The following is a 15,724-nucleotide window of genomic DNA, read 5'->3' as shown; positions in this document are numbered from 1 at the left end:
GGTTTGTTTCAAGCTTCCAAGCTCCATAGTAAGTGATTCTAAGCCCCGTTTTTAATGATTTTTACGCTTTTGAGATCCCTAACTCGATAAAGCTTATGTTAGCAATAATTTAACCTAGGGTTTATATTTGGAAAAATACCCATAGGTGAAATTTGTGTATTTTGATGTTTTATGATAGAATATGAAGTTTTAAATTATGTTAGACAACTTGTACTACTCGATTTTAAGCAAAAACGAAAAAAGGGCTTAATCGGTAAAAATACCTAATAGTCACAAGTACATGTTAGAGTGAGAATTTGATGTTTCCATAGAAGAGAAAATGATCAGCATGTTGTAAAACATAAGAATAAGGAATAAAATTTAATCCGAGCCTAGGGGCAAAAATGTAAATATGTAAAAGTTTAGGGGTAAAATTGTAATTTTGCCAAAATTTGAGTTAAGGATTAATTTGATAATGTGAGTATTAAATAAGCTAAATGTGTTATTTTAGATCAAGAAAGACGTGGAATCGACCTCAATCGAGGAAAAGAAAAGATTGTGGACTAAATTGCAAAATCTTTGTATTTTGGTACCAAGGTAAGTTCATGTGTAAATAATGTAGCATAATGGTTATTTTAAGTTATTGATGTTAATTATATGTTATGCTGAATTTTATTATGAAATGTATGCTTTGTGGTTAATTTCAAATAATATGTAAATTATGTGAACTACTTGTTAAATATAATTGTTACCGAGTATTGATTTCGCATTTTACGGAAGACGGCAAGGATAAGTGTTCGAGGAAAAACCCGTTTGAACCTTAGGAATAGATTAGGATACAAGTGACATGTCACTAGGATGGTTGAGCATCCGAACTCGTTGAGTTGAGTCCGAGTTCACTTATGGATGCGAATGTCCGAACTCGTTGAGTTGAGTCCAAGTTCGTGAGATGTAACTAGGCATCCGAACTCGTTAGTTGAGTCCGAGTTCACTTATGGATGCGAGCGCCCGAGCTCGTTGAGTTGAGTCCGAGTTCGCTTATGGGCGGGTTACATGATTGCTTGATTGCATATATGGCACTTATGTGCAAGTTATCCATGTATCCAATTATATTCGATGTGTTCAACGGTAAAGTTCTACTCAAATGGAGGAATATTTGAGATGTAAAGAGACGTATTGGTAAGTGATATGAAATGGATATTTTGGACAGGTATGTATTTAACCCTCGGGTTGAGTATTGATACAACCACGATAAGGTAATAAGATGATGAAAAATGATTAAAATGTGATATGTGTTTTAGTGATGCATGCTAATGTTGATTGGTATGACTGTTTGTTATGTTACTTATTATTTGCATATGAACTTACTAAGCATTTATGCTTACTCCTCCTTCTTACTCATTGTAGTTTTGGACAAGCCATTTCGAGAGTCGGGATAGGTCAAGGCTCACCACACTATCCTAAGACTTTTGATAATGGCTTGTAAATTTAAGTATGGCATGTATAGCAATATACCTTTTTGTGTAAATGATCTTATGGTATGGTGATGGAATGGTTGAGGAAATGCTTGATAATGATAAATTATGAAAATGGTTAGTTTAGATTATGTTTGATGTAAGGAAAATTAATAAGATACTTAGTGCATAAAAACTCATAAAAGGGATGAAATTTGCCATAAACAGGATACTGCAGCAACACTGACGCGAGTTTGAAAATTTACTAAAATCATAGAAATTGAATTTGGTGATGGACTACATATAAAATTGAAGCTTATTATGTCTAGTTTCACATGAAACAAATGAAACAAGTAAAGGAATTATATGTTAGAAGATATTTGAATTTTAGTGAAACAGAGTCATAGCAGTTTCTGAATCCCTGTTCCAACTTTAGAAATTCACCATAAATTGTAAAGATATAATTAGGTGGTGTATTTTATATTCTCAGAATCCTTATTGAGTCTAGTTTCAGGAGAAATAAACCTCACAGTCATATGAATTTTGTACAGAGAGAAATATGGTTTGTAGTAAACAGAGGTCAGACCAGTCAAGTCCTGAAACAGGGTAACTTTAACTAATAAACTGTACTAATTGGCCCAACCAAAATTCTAGAAAAAATTAGTAGATAGGTATATGAGTCTAGATTCAGGAAAAATTTACGGATCTTGATTTGAGTTTCGTAACTTGAGATATGATTTTTCTTGTGACTGTGAATGTAGAAACAAATAATCCAAAGTTCTAAAATGTTAAACTAAGCTTAGTAACACCTCATACTGACTCGGCGACGGTCTCGGGCGTGGGCGTACAAAATCTATCCAAGTAAATATAACACACCAAGTGTCTCATCGACTCCAGTTCAAGAATCCTGAACTCTTCCTATCCTATGGCACGCCAACTATATCCACCCTAGCCCGACTAGTTAATAGGGTATCAAAATCACATATTCATATCACTTTCACTTTCAGTTAATCGTAATCATTCAATTCAAATCCATCGCAATAACAATTCAATCACAATTTCAAATTCACCACAAATCATTATACAATTCAATTTCACACATGTATACATTTATCAATCAAATTCAATTTCCATTCAATTCAAATATCACTACTTACCTCACATTCAAATTCCATACACATATATTAAAATTAAACATTTAATAAGAAATAACTTGAATTATGATAATACAAACCGATATTTTTTCTCGAGCTATTCCTCGATCACTTTTTCCATTGCCTTCTCATTCAACGACGGTTCCAGTGCTACGTTAGCTACGAACAATTATACAATTAAAATTTATCAATACACTAATTCATAAATCACATTTTCACTTTCTATCAAACTTTTACAAAATTCCAATTTCATCTTTTTTCCAGTAACCAATCTTTCTCTTTAACTTAATCTTCATATTTTCATTTAATCATCTCATTAATAAATTCTAGCTCATAAAATTCATCATAAAACATAACTTTTGAGCTCCTTTCAATTTAGTCCCCACTTAAACCTAACTTAAAATTCTTTTAACAATTCACTCATTTTTCACTTCTAACTTAAATTTCTATCAAATTAACCCATAAATCCTCAAATTATTCATCTAAATAAACATCTAAAACTTCATTATTTTTCTTCATATTAACCTCATACATGTAGAACTTTGAATTAGGATTCCATGCACATAAAAATCACAAGAAAAAGAACTAAATCAACTTACCAATCAAGCTTTAAGCCCTTAACCTTCAATTTTCCCTTTTTCTTTTCTTTTCTTCTTTCTTTCTCTCTTTCACGTTTCTTTCTCTGTAACTTTCTATTCTTTTCTTTTGTTTCTTTATTTTATTTATTCTTTATTTCATTTTATTTACTTAATTAATATTTAATTATAAAATATCTATACAATAACAAATAAAAATAATACATGTGTCTTTATACAGATGTACACATGTATTAATCCCACACCATATATTTGTCATTATCTCATTTAATAGATAAAATATTATAATAATAATAATAATAATAATAATAATAAGTAAATATCTTTTACTTAATAAATAAGTAAATATATATATATATAACATACATTTGTACTAATAATTTAAATACACATGTATTTATTCTCTATCTTACACATGTCACTAATTTGGTTTAATTACTAATTTAGTCCCTTGTTATTTTCTCTATTTTAAAATTAATCTTTTACGCTCTATTCAATTTAGCCCTTTTTAATAATTACTTCTAATTAAAATAAATTCACGTAATCAAAATCTAATTCAACCCATAACTAACTTTGTAAATATTTTTAATAAATATTTACAAACTCATTTTCCTAAGACAGAGACCCTAAATTCACTTTTACGGTGCCCGTGAAATATGAGTCGTTACATGCACCTATCGAACAATAGTATAGCTATGGTGAGTAGGAATATCATATCCACGAGGACTAAAAGTACTAGTAATTACCGTCTTCCTATTATTTAGCCAATAAATTGGAGTAATTGTTTTTAATCTATATTTACTAATCTAATTTAACTAAGAATGCAACAGAGAATGGAATAAGAAAATAATCGAAGATAACCAAAGAGAGACAATACCCAAAAAATAATCCACCTAGACTTCACCTATTATTCATTAATGTCTTACTTTGTTGCATTGAGGAGATGAACTTATTGAATTCATTAATGTCTTGGAAACATCCTTTAAAGTATTCCAACTTCTTCAATGGTTCCATCTCCTCCGCTTTTAGACTTGTTTTTCATTGTCCACATCAAAAATCAAGTCTGAAGGTGAACGAGTTTTGGTAAAAGTCCAGCGGTATCTCTTTCAAAGTCGCACTACAAGATCAATGTACCTTAACTTTATCAGCATATCCATGCCTTTAGGTACTTCCTCAATTTTAGTCCCAGAAAGATCCAACTTCTTCAATTCTTGAAGCATCGAAAGACATGGCGGATATCGTAATTGAACGACCTTACTTAACAATGTTGTGAGGTTGTTTAGTTCAGAGATGGAATTTGGTAAACTCTCGATCTTTGTAAAGGACAAATTGAGGACACAAAGACAAGGCATGTTTGTGAAGAAAGAATATGAGATCTTCTTTATAGGGTTCCTCAGCAATAACAAGGTTGTGAGCAGTTGACATTTTGTGGGCAGCACATCTGTGGAATTTCGATATGGAGTTAAACATAAGCGACACTTTCTCAATATCTGGACTCCATTGTCCCCTTTTGGTAATTCTTTTAATTGCAAGCCTGCTTGTACCATATATCGAGGATTCATACTTGTGATCGACAATGCCATGTCTCTCACTGCATCATGCATCTTTACATAAGGTATACCATATTTATTGGTATTATTTTCCAACAAGCAATTATCTTCTAACTTCTTCAAAATAACATGGCCCTTGTCTTTCATCTCTTGTCTTGTACCCATATCATCTATGAATCCTCTTTAATCCAACACTCAATTAGATTATCCTTCCAAATTTCAAAATCTTCAGGATATACTGTGCAATACAAAAACAATGTTTCACTTGCTTGTCCTTTAAGTGGTCGACTAAATTTCAAACTCTCGATCACTTATCTTCCCCTTCTTCCACTTTCCCTATTCGCTCTTTCAATTCCCTGAGTGCGTTTGTCCAAATAAGAGGGTCATCTTCTCCTCTCAATGTACCAGCTATGACGACAATTGTAAGAGGTAGACCTACACATTCCTTGACAATAAGCTTCAAAGTTGGCATTAAAGTTTGATTTTGCACTATATTAGGTCCAACTATATTCAAGAATAGTATCAATGCCTCTTCTTCTGAAAGGGGCTTCACTTTTATCACCTGACAGCCCATAGACTTACAAACTTGCTCCACACGGGTTGTCAACACCAACTTGTACCCATTGCTGTCACTTGGCTCGGGATCCCAACTTCCTCTAGAGAGACTTTATCCCACACATCATCTAGGATTAGAACATGCTTTCCTGCTTTCTTCAGCATTTCTGATAAGATTGCCGCTCGTCTGAGCTTGTCTTCTTCTTTGTCTAAATATTCCTTTGACTCCAACGCTCTTGAAATATTATCTTGTACCTTCATTACATAGAACTCCTTTGATATGGTAACCCAAATTACCCTTTCGAATCTTTGTTGCTTTAAAGATCATAGTGGATGTGCTTCATGATAGTGGTTTTACCCACACGCCCATCCCCAAACCCCAATCTTGCTCACCTCCTCCTGCATCAAGCATGCCCAAATCTCATTTCTGACAGCTTCGTCTCCAACTAGTTCTGATGTTGGCAGTGGCAACCCAGCACTTGGACCATCAATGGCAAGACCTTCAGAGGCATTAGGAGCTTTATCAAGAAATTCCTTCATTTCTCGAGTCTTTTCATCAACCAGCTTCCCGCTGCAAGCACGACAGATATATCTTCCGTTACTGACTTTGTTTTCAACAACTTGTGCTTCCCTAATCATCTCTTTCACATCTTTCAACCAATTTTCAACTCCCTGCTTTGGTATCTTCCCCAGAGGACGAAGAAGCTCTGCTTTCAATTGCAGCTCTATGTCTTTCATTTTGCAATTCAATTCATCTCTGATCCTCTTGAAGTTTCTCACATAACCATTGAGCTTTCTGTGATATTGCAAATATTTACAAACAGGAGTTCCGAGACAATTTGCAATTCTAACAACAGGCTCTACGTACTCCATTGCTATGTCCCTGCAATGCAATCATATATAACAGTAGCAGATAATGAAAATCTGTGAATGTATTGGATTTTTGATATGTCAGTGTAAGCATGAATGCAAGTTTCAAGCAATGGCGTTAATTAGATGGAGCTATGGATGGGTGGCAGACAGAAACATGATGAAATTCAGGTCACCATTGTATATCCAGAATTAACCTCTCAAACTATATAAAATGCTAGATTCAAGTGTGCAACAGTTCATGACAGAATATTAAGAGGTAAAATGTTCAACAGTTTGAGATTTCAACATGATATTGCTTCTGGGTAGCTCTTTTGGTATTAATTTCTATCTATAGTAGATTATGTCTTCAAAATCTAAAACTGTTGATAATCAGTAGAGGAAATCATTGCCTTGTTACCTGAATTAGTTGCTGAAAAGTGTTGAGAGATTAGAAGTGAAAATGAAGCAGTGAAGTTGACTTCCTTGACTATCTTACAAAGCTAGCAGATAATAAAAAACAATCATTGCATAGTCATGAATGAAGCAAATGAAAGAAAATGACCTTGGCTGGATGCTTGAAAATTAGCGATAGACCTTGGCGATCAAAAGAAATTAAAAACAGTGAAGAAGAAAGAACGTTGTGGGTACAATAGCCAAAAAGAAGAAGAAGAGGAAGAAAGTGAAGATAAAAACAGGCAAAAGTTTTTTATTATTAAGAAATCTCATCTTTTTTTAGTTTTTTCTTTGCTGTCTGCCACTATAGTTGGGATTAAATAACAATAATAATTAATGGGAAACTATGGATTCCCTTCTGTTGGTATTTCAATTTCAATTTTTATTTTGTAATAAACATAGACATGCCTGGGAGGGTGTTGCACCCATGTGATCAACAGTTGCAATAACGTTACTGCGTATGTCTTACTTGATAGTTAATGGTTTATAATAACCAATTAATTTAAATTGTAGTAATATTCATCGTTGGAGAAGCCAGAAAAGGCATAACTCCAGAAAAAAAAAACAAATTTTCTAACATATTTAAGCACACACTACAAAAACATCTACGAATTAAAACTTAAAACATTCTTGCTAAATATTTAACAATATGAAGAAGAAAATGAGGCAGAAGCTAACTCATCTTTAAACATGTAATAATTCATTACTTATACATAAAACCTTTGATCTGCTATCAAAATTTTAAAGATAGATATGAGGTTTAAAATCAATGGAAACGTACATTGCATTAATTCTGGAAAATACTAACAAGTATTGCATTAATTCTAATAGGTACATATGTTATAGATGGGGTTTTTACAAATATGGTATAAAAAAATTATTATATCTGAAAATAGGTTGTCGATAGATTATTTACGAAAATGGTTACTTTTTTTTAGTCGCCTACCTGACAGTAGCGACATATTATTTTATTAATAATTTTTTTTAATATTTTATTATTATTATTATTATTATTATTATTTTAAAAAAATCCAAGTTAAAAATGGGTTACCCGTGACCCGTAGGCGCCACATGTGGCTCCTGAGGCAGGGGCGCCACACCCTGCAGGCGTATAGTCATTTCATGACCCTCCCCAATGACTTGTCATCTTAAATTGGGGAGGGATGAAATTTAATTGTAGAAAAACAATAATGGGGGACCATATAAGGTTCCCCAAAGTTTGTTACGTCCAGGAGCAGGAGCAAAGAAGCAAAGAGAAAAAAAAAAAGAGAAGAAGAAGAAGAAGGTTAGTAAATTTTATAATTATTTTACATTTAAATTATTTGTAATTTAGAATTATTTGATAAATTTTTGTGTTAGTAATTATTTTAAAATTAATTTATTAGTAATTTAAGATTATATTTAAAATTATTCTGTTTAGTTTAATAATGTTAAATTTATTTTGTTAAATATTTTGTTATAAATAATTTGTAACTATAAAGAAAATAATTTAGAATTTTTAGAAGTTTAAAGACTAGAAAATCGAAAGTAAAAAGATTGAGAAAAAAAATAGAAAAGACGGACGAATTGAATGGTTTTGTAAATGATGGGGAATTATAAAATTAATTTTTAAAATGGTTGTGCAATAAAATTATTTTTTAGTAGTGTATTAGTGTATTGTGATTTATTTGATAATGTATTTTAAAAAATGATTAGGTTATATAAATTTATTTATTTATTTGATAATTTTTATTGATTGATTAAAATTTTGATTAAATTTGTTGTTATATAATTTTAATTGCGATTTGTGACAAATGGATTCATTGACTGATAGTACTAATCACATATCAAGTAGCATTAATGAGATGGTAATGAAATTTTATTTGATATTCACATTACATTATTTGTTGAATGAAATTATATTGTATTAACTATTTCGTTAATATAATAATGTCAGGTCGAGTACCGCGCATTGGAGGGCCATATTCATAGTGTAGGATTTCAGCTGGATGAATGCCTAATACCGTTCTTAGAGTTAGCCGGGTTTGGATCAGCAGCATTGATCCGGACTTTTAATCTGACATGACTTGATTTACGCCTTAGTCGAGCGATGGCATCCAGAGACCCACACATTTCATTTGCCGTGGGAGTGCACAATCACTCTAGAGGACGTTGCATTACATTGGGGCTCCCTATCGATGGGAATGCGGTCCGCAGGCGTAAGTTTGATCTCGAGCCTGCTTCGCCTTTGCTATGACTTACTTGGACGCCGCCAAGTGAGGGAAAATTTCAAACCTTGAAGTTTTCATGGCTAAAGGCCAATTTTGAATATTTGCCTAGTAACGCCATTTGAATTGGAGGTTATGCAGCGGTGCAAGCTTATATTATGCACCTTATAGGAGGTGTACTCATGCGGATACACACGGCGGTGAAGTCCACTTGATGTGCTTATCTGCGCTATCTAATTTGCATAACACGCGTTCATACAGTTGGGGGTCCGCAGTGTTAGCCATTTTGTACCGTGAACTTTGTCGAACGACAGATCTCTCTGCGGTTGACATAGGTGGATGCCTCATATTGTTTGCAGTCGTGGGCTCTTTATCGGATGCCATTCTTGTCATCCATTAGTCATCAATCATATATATTTCCACTCGTTAACAGGTGATGAATCTTTACGCGTTACAACAATTAATTGTCTCTTTTTACGATTATATTGTTCTAACAATTTATTTTCATAGATGAAGCACGAATCCGGGTATCGGAGGTCATACAGTTCCGATATACCGTCGATGATCGAGAATCATTCGGAGAGGGAGTAAGTTTTTTAATTTATTTTATTTTATTATTTTATCTCACTTAACCCGCGTTAATATAAAAATGTTATGAATATGCGATTCATTTGGATGCCATATTACATTCTCGGTTACAATTGTTATTCCATCGTATGCCCACGTCCACTCACACCTATGGTGCATTAGCGCACCCTTATCCATTTTCATACGGTGGAGTGGTATCATGGCAATCGAGTATTCCGTAGTTCGATTGTATACAATATATCCCGACACAACCAAGAAGATTGGATGTACTGACTACATGGTATAAATAGGAGGGAGGCATGGGCCGATTGGGGAGATGAGCATTGAATATATTACGATGTGGAACAACCGGTTTAGTAGGGTACCTCAAATGGATCGTTGTTTGGATCTGCAGCCCTTGCCACAATACCTACAATGGTACTATGAGAAGGGGAAACCATTTTTATTTGGTGGGCGGTTGATGGTAGTCCCCACTCATACGACACGAATTGAGCAACATCTTCCAGATCCGCATCATGCACCAGCTCCGGAGGTAGACCCAGAGCCAGAGCTGGAGCCAGAGCCGGAGCTACACTCCGGGAGTAGTTCATATCCACCATCGTACTCTGCTCCTCCAGAGCCGTATCCGTCGCCATTCTCTTCTCCCCCGGCCTATATCCAGTGTCGTTCTTTAACCCCCCCGGCTCGAGTTCATCAGTGGCATTTGAGTTGTTCTCTACACCCATACATATGGATGAAGAGAATGTTGATCACCGTAGTCGTCCACAACGTGAATGTCGAGCTCCACGAAGATATACCCCTAGAACCACACCATCAAACCATCAATTTTAAAGGGTTTTGTATTGTAAATTACTTTATTTTTTTATGTAAATTACTTTATTTTTATGTAAATTATTTTTTTGTATTATATTTATCAATTTTTTTATTTGGCATTTTATTATCGGATTTGAGTGCGAATTTTTAGAATTGCTTAGTTGAAATACATAATATGAATAAAAAAAGAGAATGATTATCCAGTTTGGTAGTTTCGAAGTAGTTAAAAATTAAAAAGACAATACTTTTTCTTTCAATATGCAATAAGCAACATGTAATGAACAACATCTTAATTTCTATCCGATCGCAATGATTGTCCAATTTGGTAATTTCGGAGTGGGCAGTTACTCCGATTGTGACCAGCTAATCTGCATACTCCATACAGCTTCCCGTCAGATTTCTCTCTAATGTCCATTTCGTTACGGATTCTTGATGATTGCGGACGACCTCTCGGGTTCCTACGTAAGCCTTTGTCTGGGATAAGCTCAAAGGTCGTCTGAGGAACCTCTCAAGTAGATAGGTCAGGAAGCACGGGAAACTCATTCTCCCATACACGCAACTTGCATTCAAGTGTGTACACCTTATCGATAAATTAATCTACATTGAGCGAGACCTTAGCACAAGCTGCCACAACATGTGCACAAGGATAATGAAGTGTTAGGAACCTCCTACAATCGCACCGTCTATTTCAGAGATTAACCCCGTATGACCTAGGTGGAATATCGGGTCGACGACCGATGGTCTCTGTAATGCGAAACGTTTCATTACGTCGTGAATATACTTCTACGTTCATCGACCTCGCCATCCGACGGTTTGCAACAATTGCATCCCTGACATGTTCGACAAACACGTGTCATGCCTCCATCTAGTTGACTTGTTGCTAACCCATTCTTGGCATCAATGTAGCCAACCTATAGAATGTAGCTGAAAAGACAGATGAAATCGGAAGATGTCACATTTTCAACAACACAGCGTTAATCCTCTCCACCAAGTTTGTCATCATTTGACCGTAAGGAAAGCCCTCGTCAAAACTTTGAGCCCATTGCCATAGCTCCATGCTACCCAACCATTGTCGGAAAGATGTGTCCGTCTGACCTTCCATGTCACTCTCAAGCCGAGTCATCCTCTGCCGAAAAATATGTGGTTCTAGCTCGTAAGCTGTGTATGTATTAAGACGATATAAGTTAAGTTACAGTCTCGCCACAAAAAAAAATGTATGTTATATATTGAAATGATAAGGTTGTTCTTTACCCATTTTCACAACTTGTCTCTTCCAATCTGCATTCTTATAATCTCAATGAAAGTTAGCCGTAATGTGCCGTATGCACGAAAGCGGCTCTCTATGGCACATTAGAACGCCTAATGGCGGTAATTAATTCTTTCCTTCTATCGGAGATGATGCAAATATTATCATTACTAATTACATACCTCCGCAGATTTGTAAGAAAAAATTCCCACGACTCCATGTTTTCTTTATCTACGATGGCAAATGCAATCGGTAGCACGTTCCTGTTCCCGTCTTGAGCAATCGCAATAAGTAAGATTTGTGTATATTTACCGTATAGCCATGTCTCATCCACTTGCACAAATGGCTTACAGTGGGGAAATGCACGCACACATGGATCAAATGTCCAAAACATCCGTTGGAAAATTCTTTTACCGGTTGTTGTTGCTCATCCGCCATAATAAAGTCGTGTTTGCAACTCAATGAGGTCCCGAAGACGTACTCCTCATTGCCGCAATCCATCCCTGCAACTCATTGTACGATGCATCGAAATTTTCGTACAATTGCTCCATTGCCATCTGTTTAGCTATCCATGCCTTTCGGTATAATACTCGATACTGGAATCGTGCCTGCATTTTAGCAATTAATACCGAAACTTTAATGGTCGGCATGTCTTCAACTATTGGCATGATGCATGTACATATAGTTTTCGAATCAAGTTTTCAATGATCTTCTGTTATTCGTGTTGAAGTACATGTGTGAGACCCAACAAATTTTCGTATCTCCTATTCTGAGACTTCTGGATAAATGCAGCTCGTATCCGCCAATTGTAGCCTTCTGCCGACTTCCAACACTCTCCAATATATAATGTCGGTTGAGACTCGACGATTTTGTAGTCTATTGATATATTCATACTATACTGCTTAATGGCAAATACGCACTCTTCCTTACTTTCGAATCTCTGGCCCACGAACAACTCCTCAGGATCAAAATATATGGCCATCTGGTGAGCAGGTAGTATTTCAGGGTACTCCGGAAACTTGGCTACATGCGCCGCATCAGGGTTTATCTGAGACATGTGTGCCCCAGGATTATTGTGTATCACAATACGACGGATCTAGTTCCCGACTAAATATGTGACAACCCTAAGTAGACCCTAGTCGGAATGTGATTTCGGAACCACATTACCGAGTCAAAAATTTATTTTTGTGTTTTAATTACATAAATTTATGTGCGATAGTGAATGTATGAAATTAAATGCTTAATATTAGCTTTAGGAATGTGAATTAATTCGAAAGGACCTAGTTGAGAGACTTAGAAAAGATGATAGACAATTTGTAAAGATCAAATAACAACAATGTGGGAAAGCTTGGGTTTGCATGTCAATTTACCCAAATTGACAAGTAGTGGCCGGCCAAACAATAATGCACTTCCACTAAGTTGAATTTATAGCAATTTTATATTAGATAATAGGTTAATTAAACAAAATAAATAAAATAAAGATGAATAAAATAAGAGGAAGGAAAGAGAAAGTGTTCATCTTCTTCCTCTTGCCATGGCTGTAAGCTAAAGGAAAGAAATGAAGGAAATTTCTAAACATTCGGCCATCCTAAAGAGTTGATTAAGGTAAGACTCATGATAAATTCATTAAATTTTGTAAAAAAATCTAGTTAGTAGCCAATGTCTATTATATTCCGTGTGTTAATTTTCTACCTAATTAGGTGACTAAATGACATACGGTTAGAGGAAGGTAAAGCTAAGAGAATGGTGTTTTTGATGTTGTGAATGGAAATAGTAGAAAGGTGAAAGAAAATTTAGGTAGAAAAGTAGATATGTGTGGATTTACATGATGTTATAAATAGATGTAAAACTATGCTAGTTTAGGAAAAATTCGGTCAAGTGTTCATGAGATGAAATTTTGTGTTTAAATGAATTTAAAATGATATTATAATTATGTTATATATTCGGCCATCCAATTAAGCATATGGGTGATGGTGAATTTAGTTTTTTGCACATTCGGTTATATAGATAAGCACATTTGTGATATTATCTCGATTTTATATAATCAACTAAAGGAGTAATGTTAGCTTATATGTTGAGTTTGATTCATGATTATATATATAATTGAATGTAAACATATTCGAGATAATGTTATGACGAGAATTGATGTTGCATTGAAAATTTTATATTCGGCATTGTAGTTAAGTACATAGGTGATATCGATTTTAATCTTGCACATTCGGTTATATAGTATGCACATTATAAAATTTTCTTTGATTCTCTAAAATCGACCAAATGAGGAGGTTGGCTTTCAAAGTTGAGTTTGACTCATACTTATGTATAATTGAGTGTAATTATATTTGGCATAATGTTATTTGGAAGTGATAATGCATTCGCTTTATGGCATAATATAAATATTAGTTGAAACCTTGATGTCTTGAACAAGGATTGTTGTAAGAAGAAATGGAATCATTAAATTCATATAGATATGAGTATTTTTGCGAAGTAATTAAACTAATAAATTCATTTATTTTAGCTCAAGAATCCAAGGGAGGAGAATCAAGTAAAGGCAAAGCAAAGAATATTGAATAGTCATTTGGGAATCATTTCATCCGATGTAAAGTAAGTCCATAAGTTTTTATGAGATTGATTGTATATGCATTTATAATTGTGGCGTATGTGCCAATTAAGTTAAGTAAATTGTTTTACTATGAGGAATCGACATCGGCACTAAGTGTGCGGTTGAAAGGCACTATGTGTGCTGATTTAAATGTTAATCGTGATTGAACTTTTGGGGCACTAAGTGTGCGGTGTATCATGGCACTATGTGTGCGAAAATCTTTATGCACTATGTGTGCGAATTCAGTTGATGGTATAAATAGCATATGGAAAGCATATAGTGTTAGTGCTATTAACTGAAATATCAAAATGAGGCATGAAATGAATATGCATGAGTGTATATACTTTGACATTGTTCTATAAATTGAGAGAAGGTTTTAAAGCGTTTGATTGTATGATAGTTGATTGATAGCAAGCTTTGGCACGTGGTCGGTCGATAAAATATGTGAATGTAACATAATCCAGCATGACTGAAATTGGTTGATCTTATATTATTTTTCCGCAATCTCATATCAACGATATGTATATTATTGCTTATGACTTCTGGGTTGAATACTCATTTTGTGTGTTTGTTTGTTTTCTATTTAGATTTCCTTGACCCATTTTGCGTGTTCGGACCATCGTCAAAGTCATCACACCAGCTTGCAACTTTTTGGTATCTTCTTCTTAGTTGGCCTAAGAGAACATTTCGCATGTATAGGCTATTATGTTTTGTTTGAACTTTGGTATGTATACTTTTAGCCATGCGAAAATGGCATAAATGTTAAGTTGGATTTGGTCTTATGATACTTAGTTATAAGTAATAGTTAAAGTCTATTTGATTATTATGCCGTTTGTCATGGCTAATCATTTCCGGTGTTACACTCATGATATGGTTATTGAGTAGTAAGGAAATGCTTGGAAATGATTAGCCTTTGGTATGGCTAGTCATGATCATACTTGGTGATATGTATGTTAAATTACTCTAATAGGTAAAATTTACTCTAATAATAGATGCAGATAGCAGTAGTGATGTGAAATTGAAAAATCACTAAAAATAGTAGAAATGGAATTAAATAATGAATAAATTATGAAATCGAAGCTTGATGAGTCTATTTTCACATGGAAGAAGTAAAACAAGTATATGAGCTATATTGCATGAGATATTTAAAACCTTGTGAAACAGGGCCAGAACGATTTCTGGATCCCCTATTCCGAATTTGGAAATTCACCATAAATTCTACAAAGATAATTAGAAGTCATACTTTATATTTACAGATTCCTTATTGAGTCTAATTTTATTAGGGACAAACTTCATAGTCATTGAATCTCTTTGCAGGGAGATATCTGGTTCGTAATACACAGAGGTCAGAGTAGTCGAACCCTAAAACAGGGGAGACTTTAACTAATAAACTGTACTAATTGGACCAACCAAAAATTGTGCAAAAATTTTAATAGATAGATATATGAGTCTAGTTTCAGGAAAAATTTTCGGAATTGGATTTCGAGTTTCAGAACTCAAGATACGAATTTTTAAGTGACTATAATGCAGATTGACAGCCTGTCTGGGAGTTTTAAATAAATTGTTTGAGCTGTATAAGTGATGAACTAAGCCAGATAACACCTCGTGTTCGACCCCGGTGACTGCCACGGTTTCGGGGTGTTACAAAATACGCATTAATGTTTCCATCATCGTTCAC

General features: G+C 34.3%; 1 protein-coding gene, 1 long non-coding RNA gene and 1 pseudogene across 2 annotated transcripts; all 3 read right to left on the bottom strand.

The window, feature by feature from the left end:
* Positions 1-2,512: 2,512 nt before the first annotated feature.
* LOC128288803 (uncharacterized) lies at positions 2,513-4,239 on the bottom strand. Its single transcript, XR_008278794.1, has 2 exons — positions 4,110-4,239; positions 2,513-2,746 (listed from the first exon to the last, which is right to left on the bottom strand). It is a non-coding gene; the product is annotated as an uncharacterized LOC128288803 (long non-coding RNA).
* Positions 4,240-5,040: 801 nt separating this feature from the next.
* On the bottom strand, positions 5,041-5,644 carry LOC128288805 (probable disease resistance protein At1g52660; annotated as a pseudogene).
* LOC128288804 (uncharacterized) lies at positions 5,643-6,668 on the bottom strand. The gene is made up of 2 exons (XM_053024942.1): positions 6,559-6,668; positions 5,643-6,171 (listed from the first exon to the last, which is right to left on the bottom strand). Exon 2 carries the CDS (start codon positions 6,159-6,161, stop codon positions 5,643-5,645), a length of 519 nt encoding a protein of 172 aa, XP_052880902.1. The 5' UTR covers positions 6,162-6,171; positions 6,559-6,668.
* Between the last annotated feature and the right edge of the window lie 9,056 nt (positions 6,669-15,724).

The sequence above is a fragment of the Gossypium arboreum genome, unplaced genomic scaffold (assembly GCF_025698485.1).
Source record: "Gossypium arboreum isolate Shixiya-1 unplaced genomic scaffold, ASM2569848v2 Contig00292, whole genome shotgun sequence".
Taxonomy (NCBI): domain Eukaryota; kingdom Viridiplantae; phylum Streptophyta; class Magnoliopsida; order Malvales; family Malvaceae; genus Gossypium; species Gossypium arboreum.
Note: the sequence above shows the minus strand (reverse complement) of the source record. Positions and strands in the feature narration are given on the sequence as shown.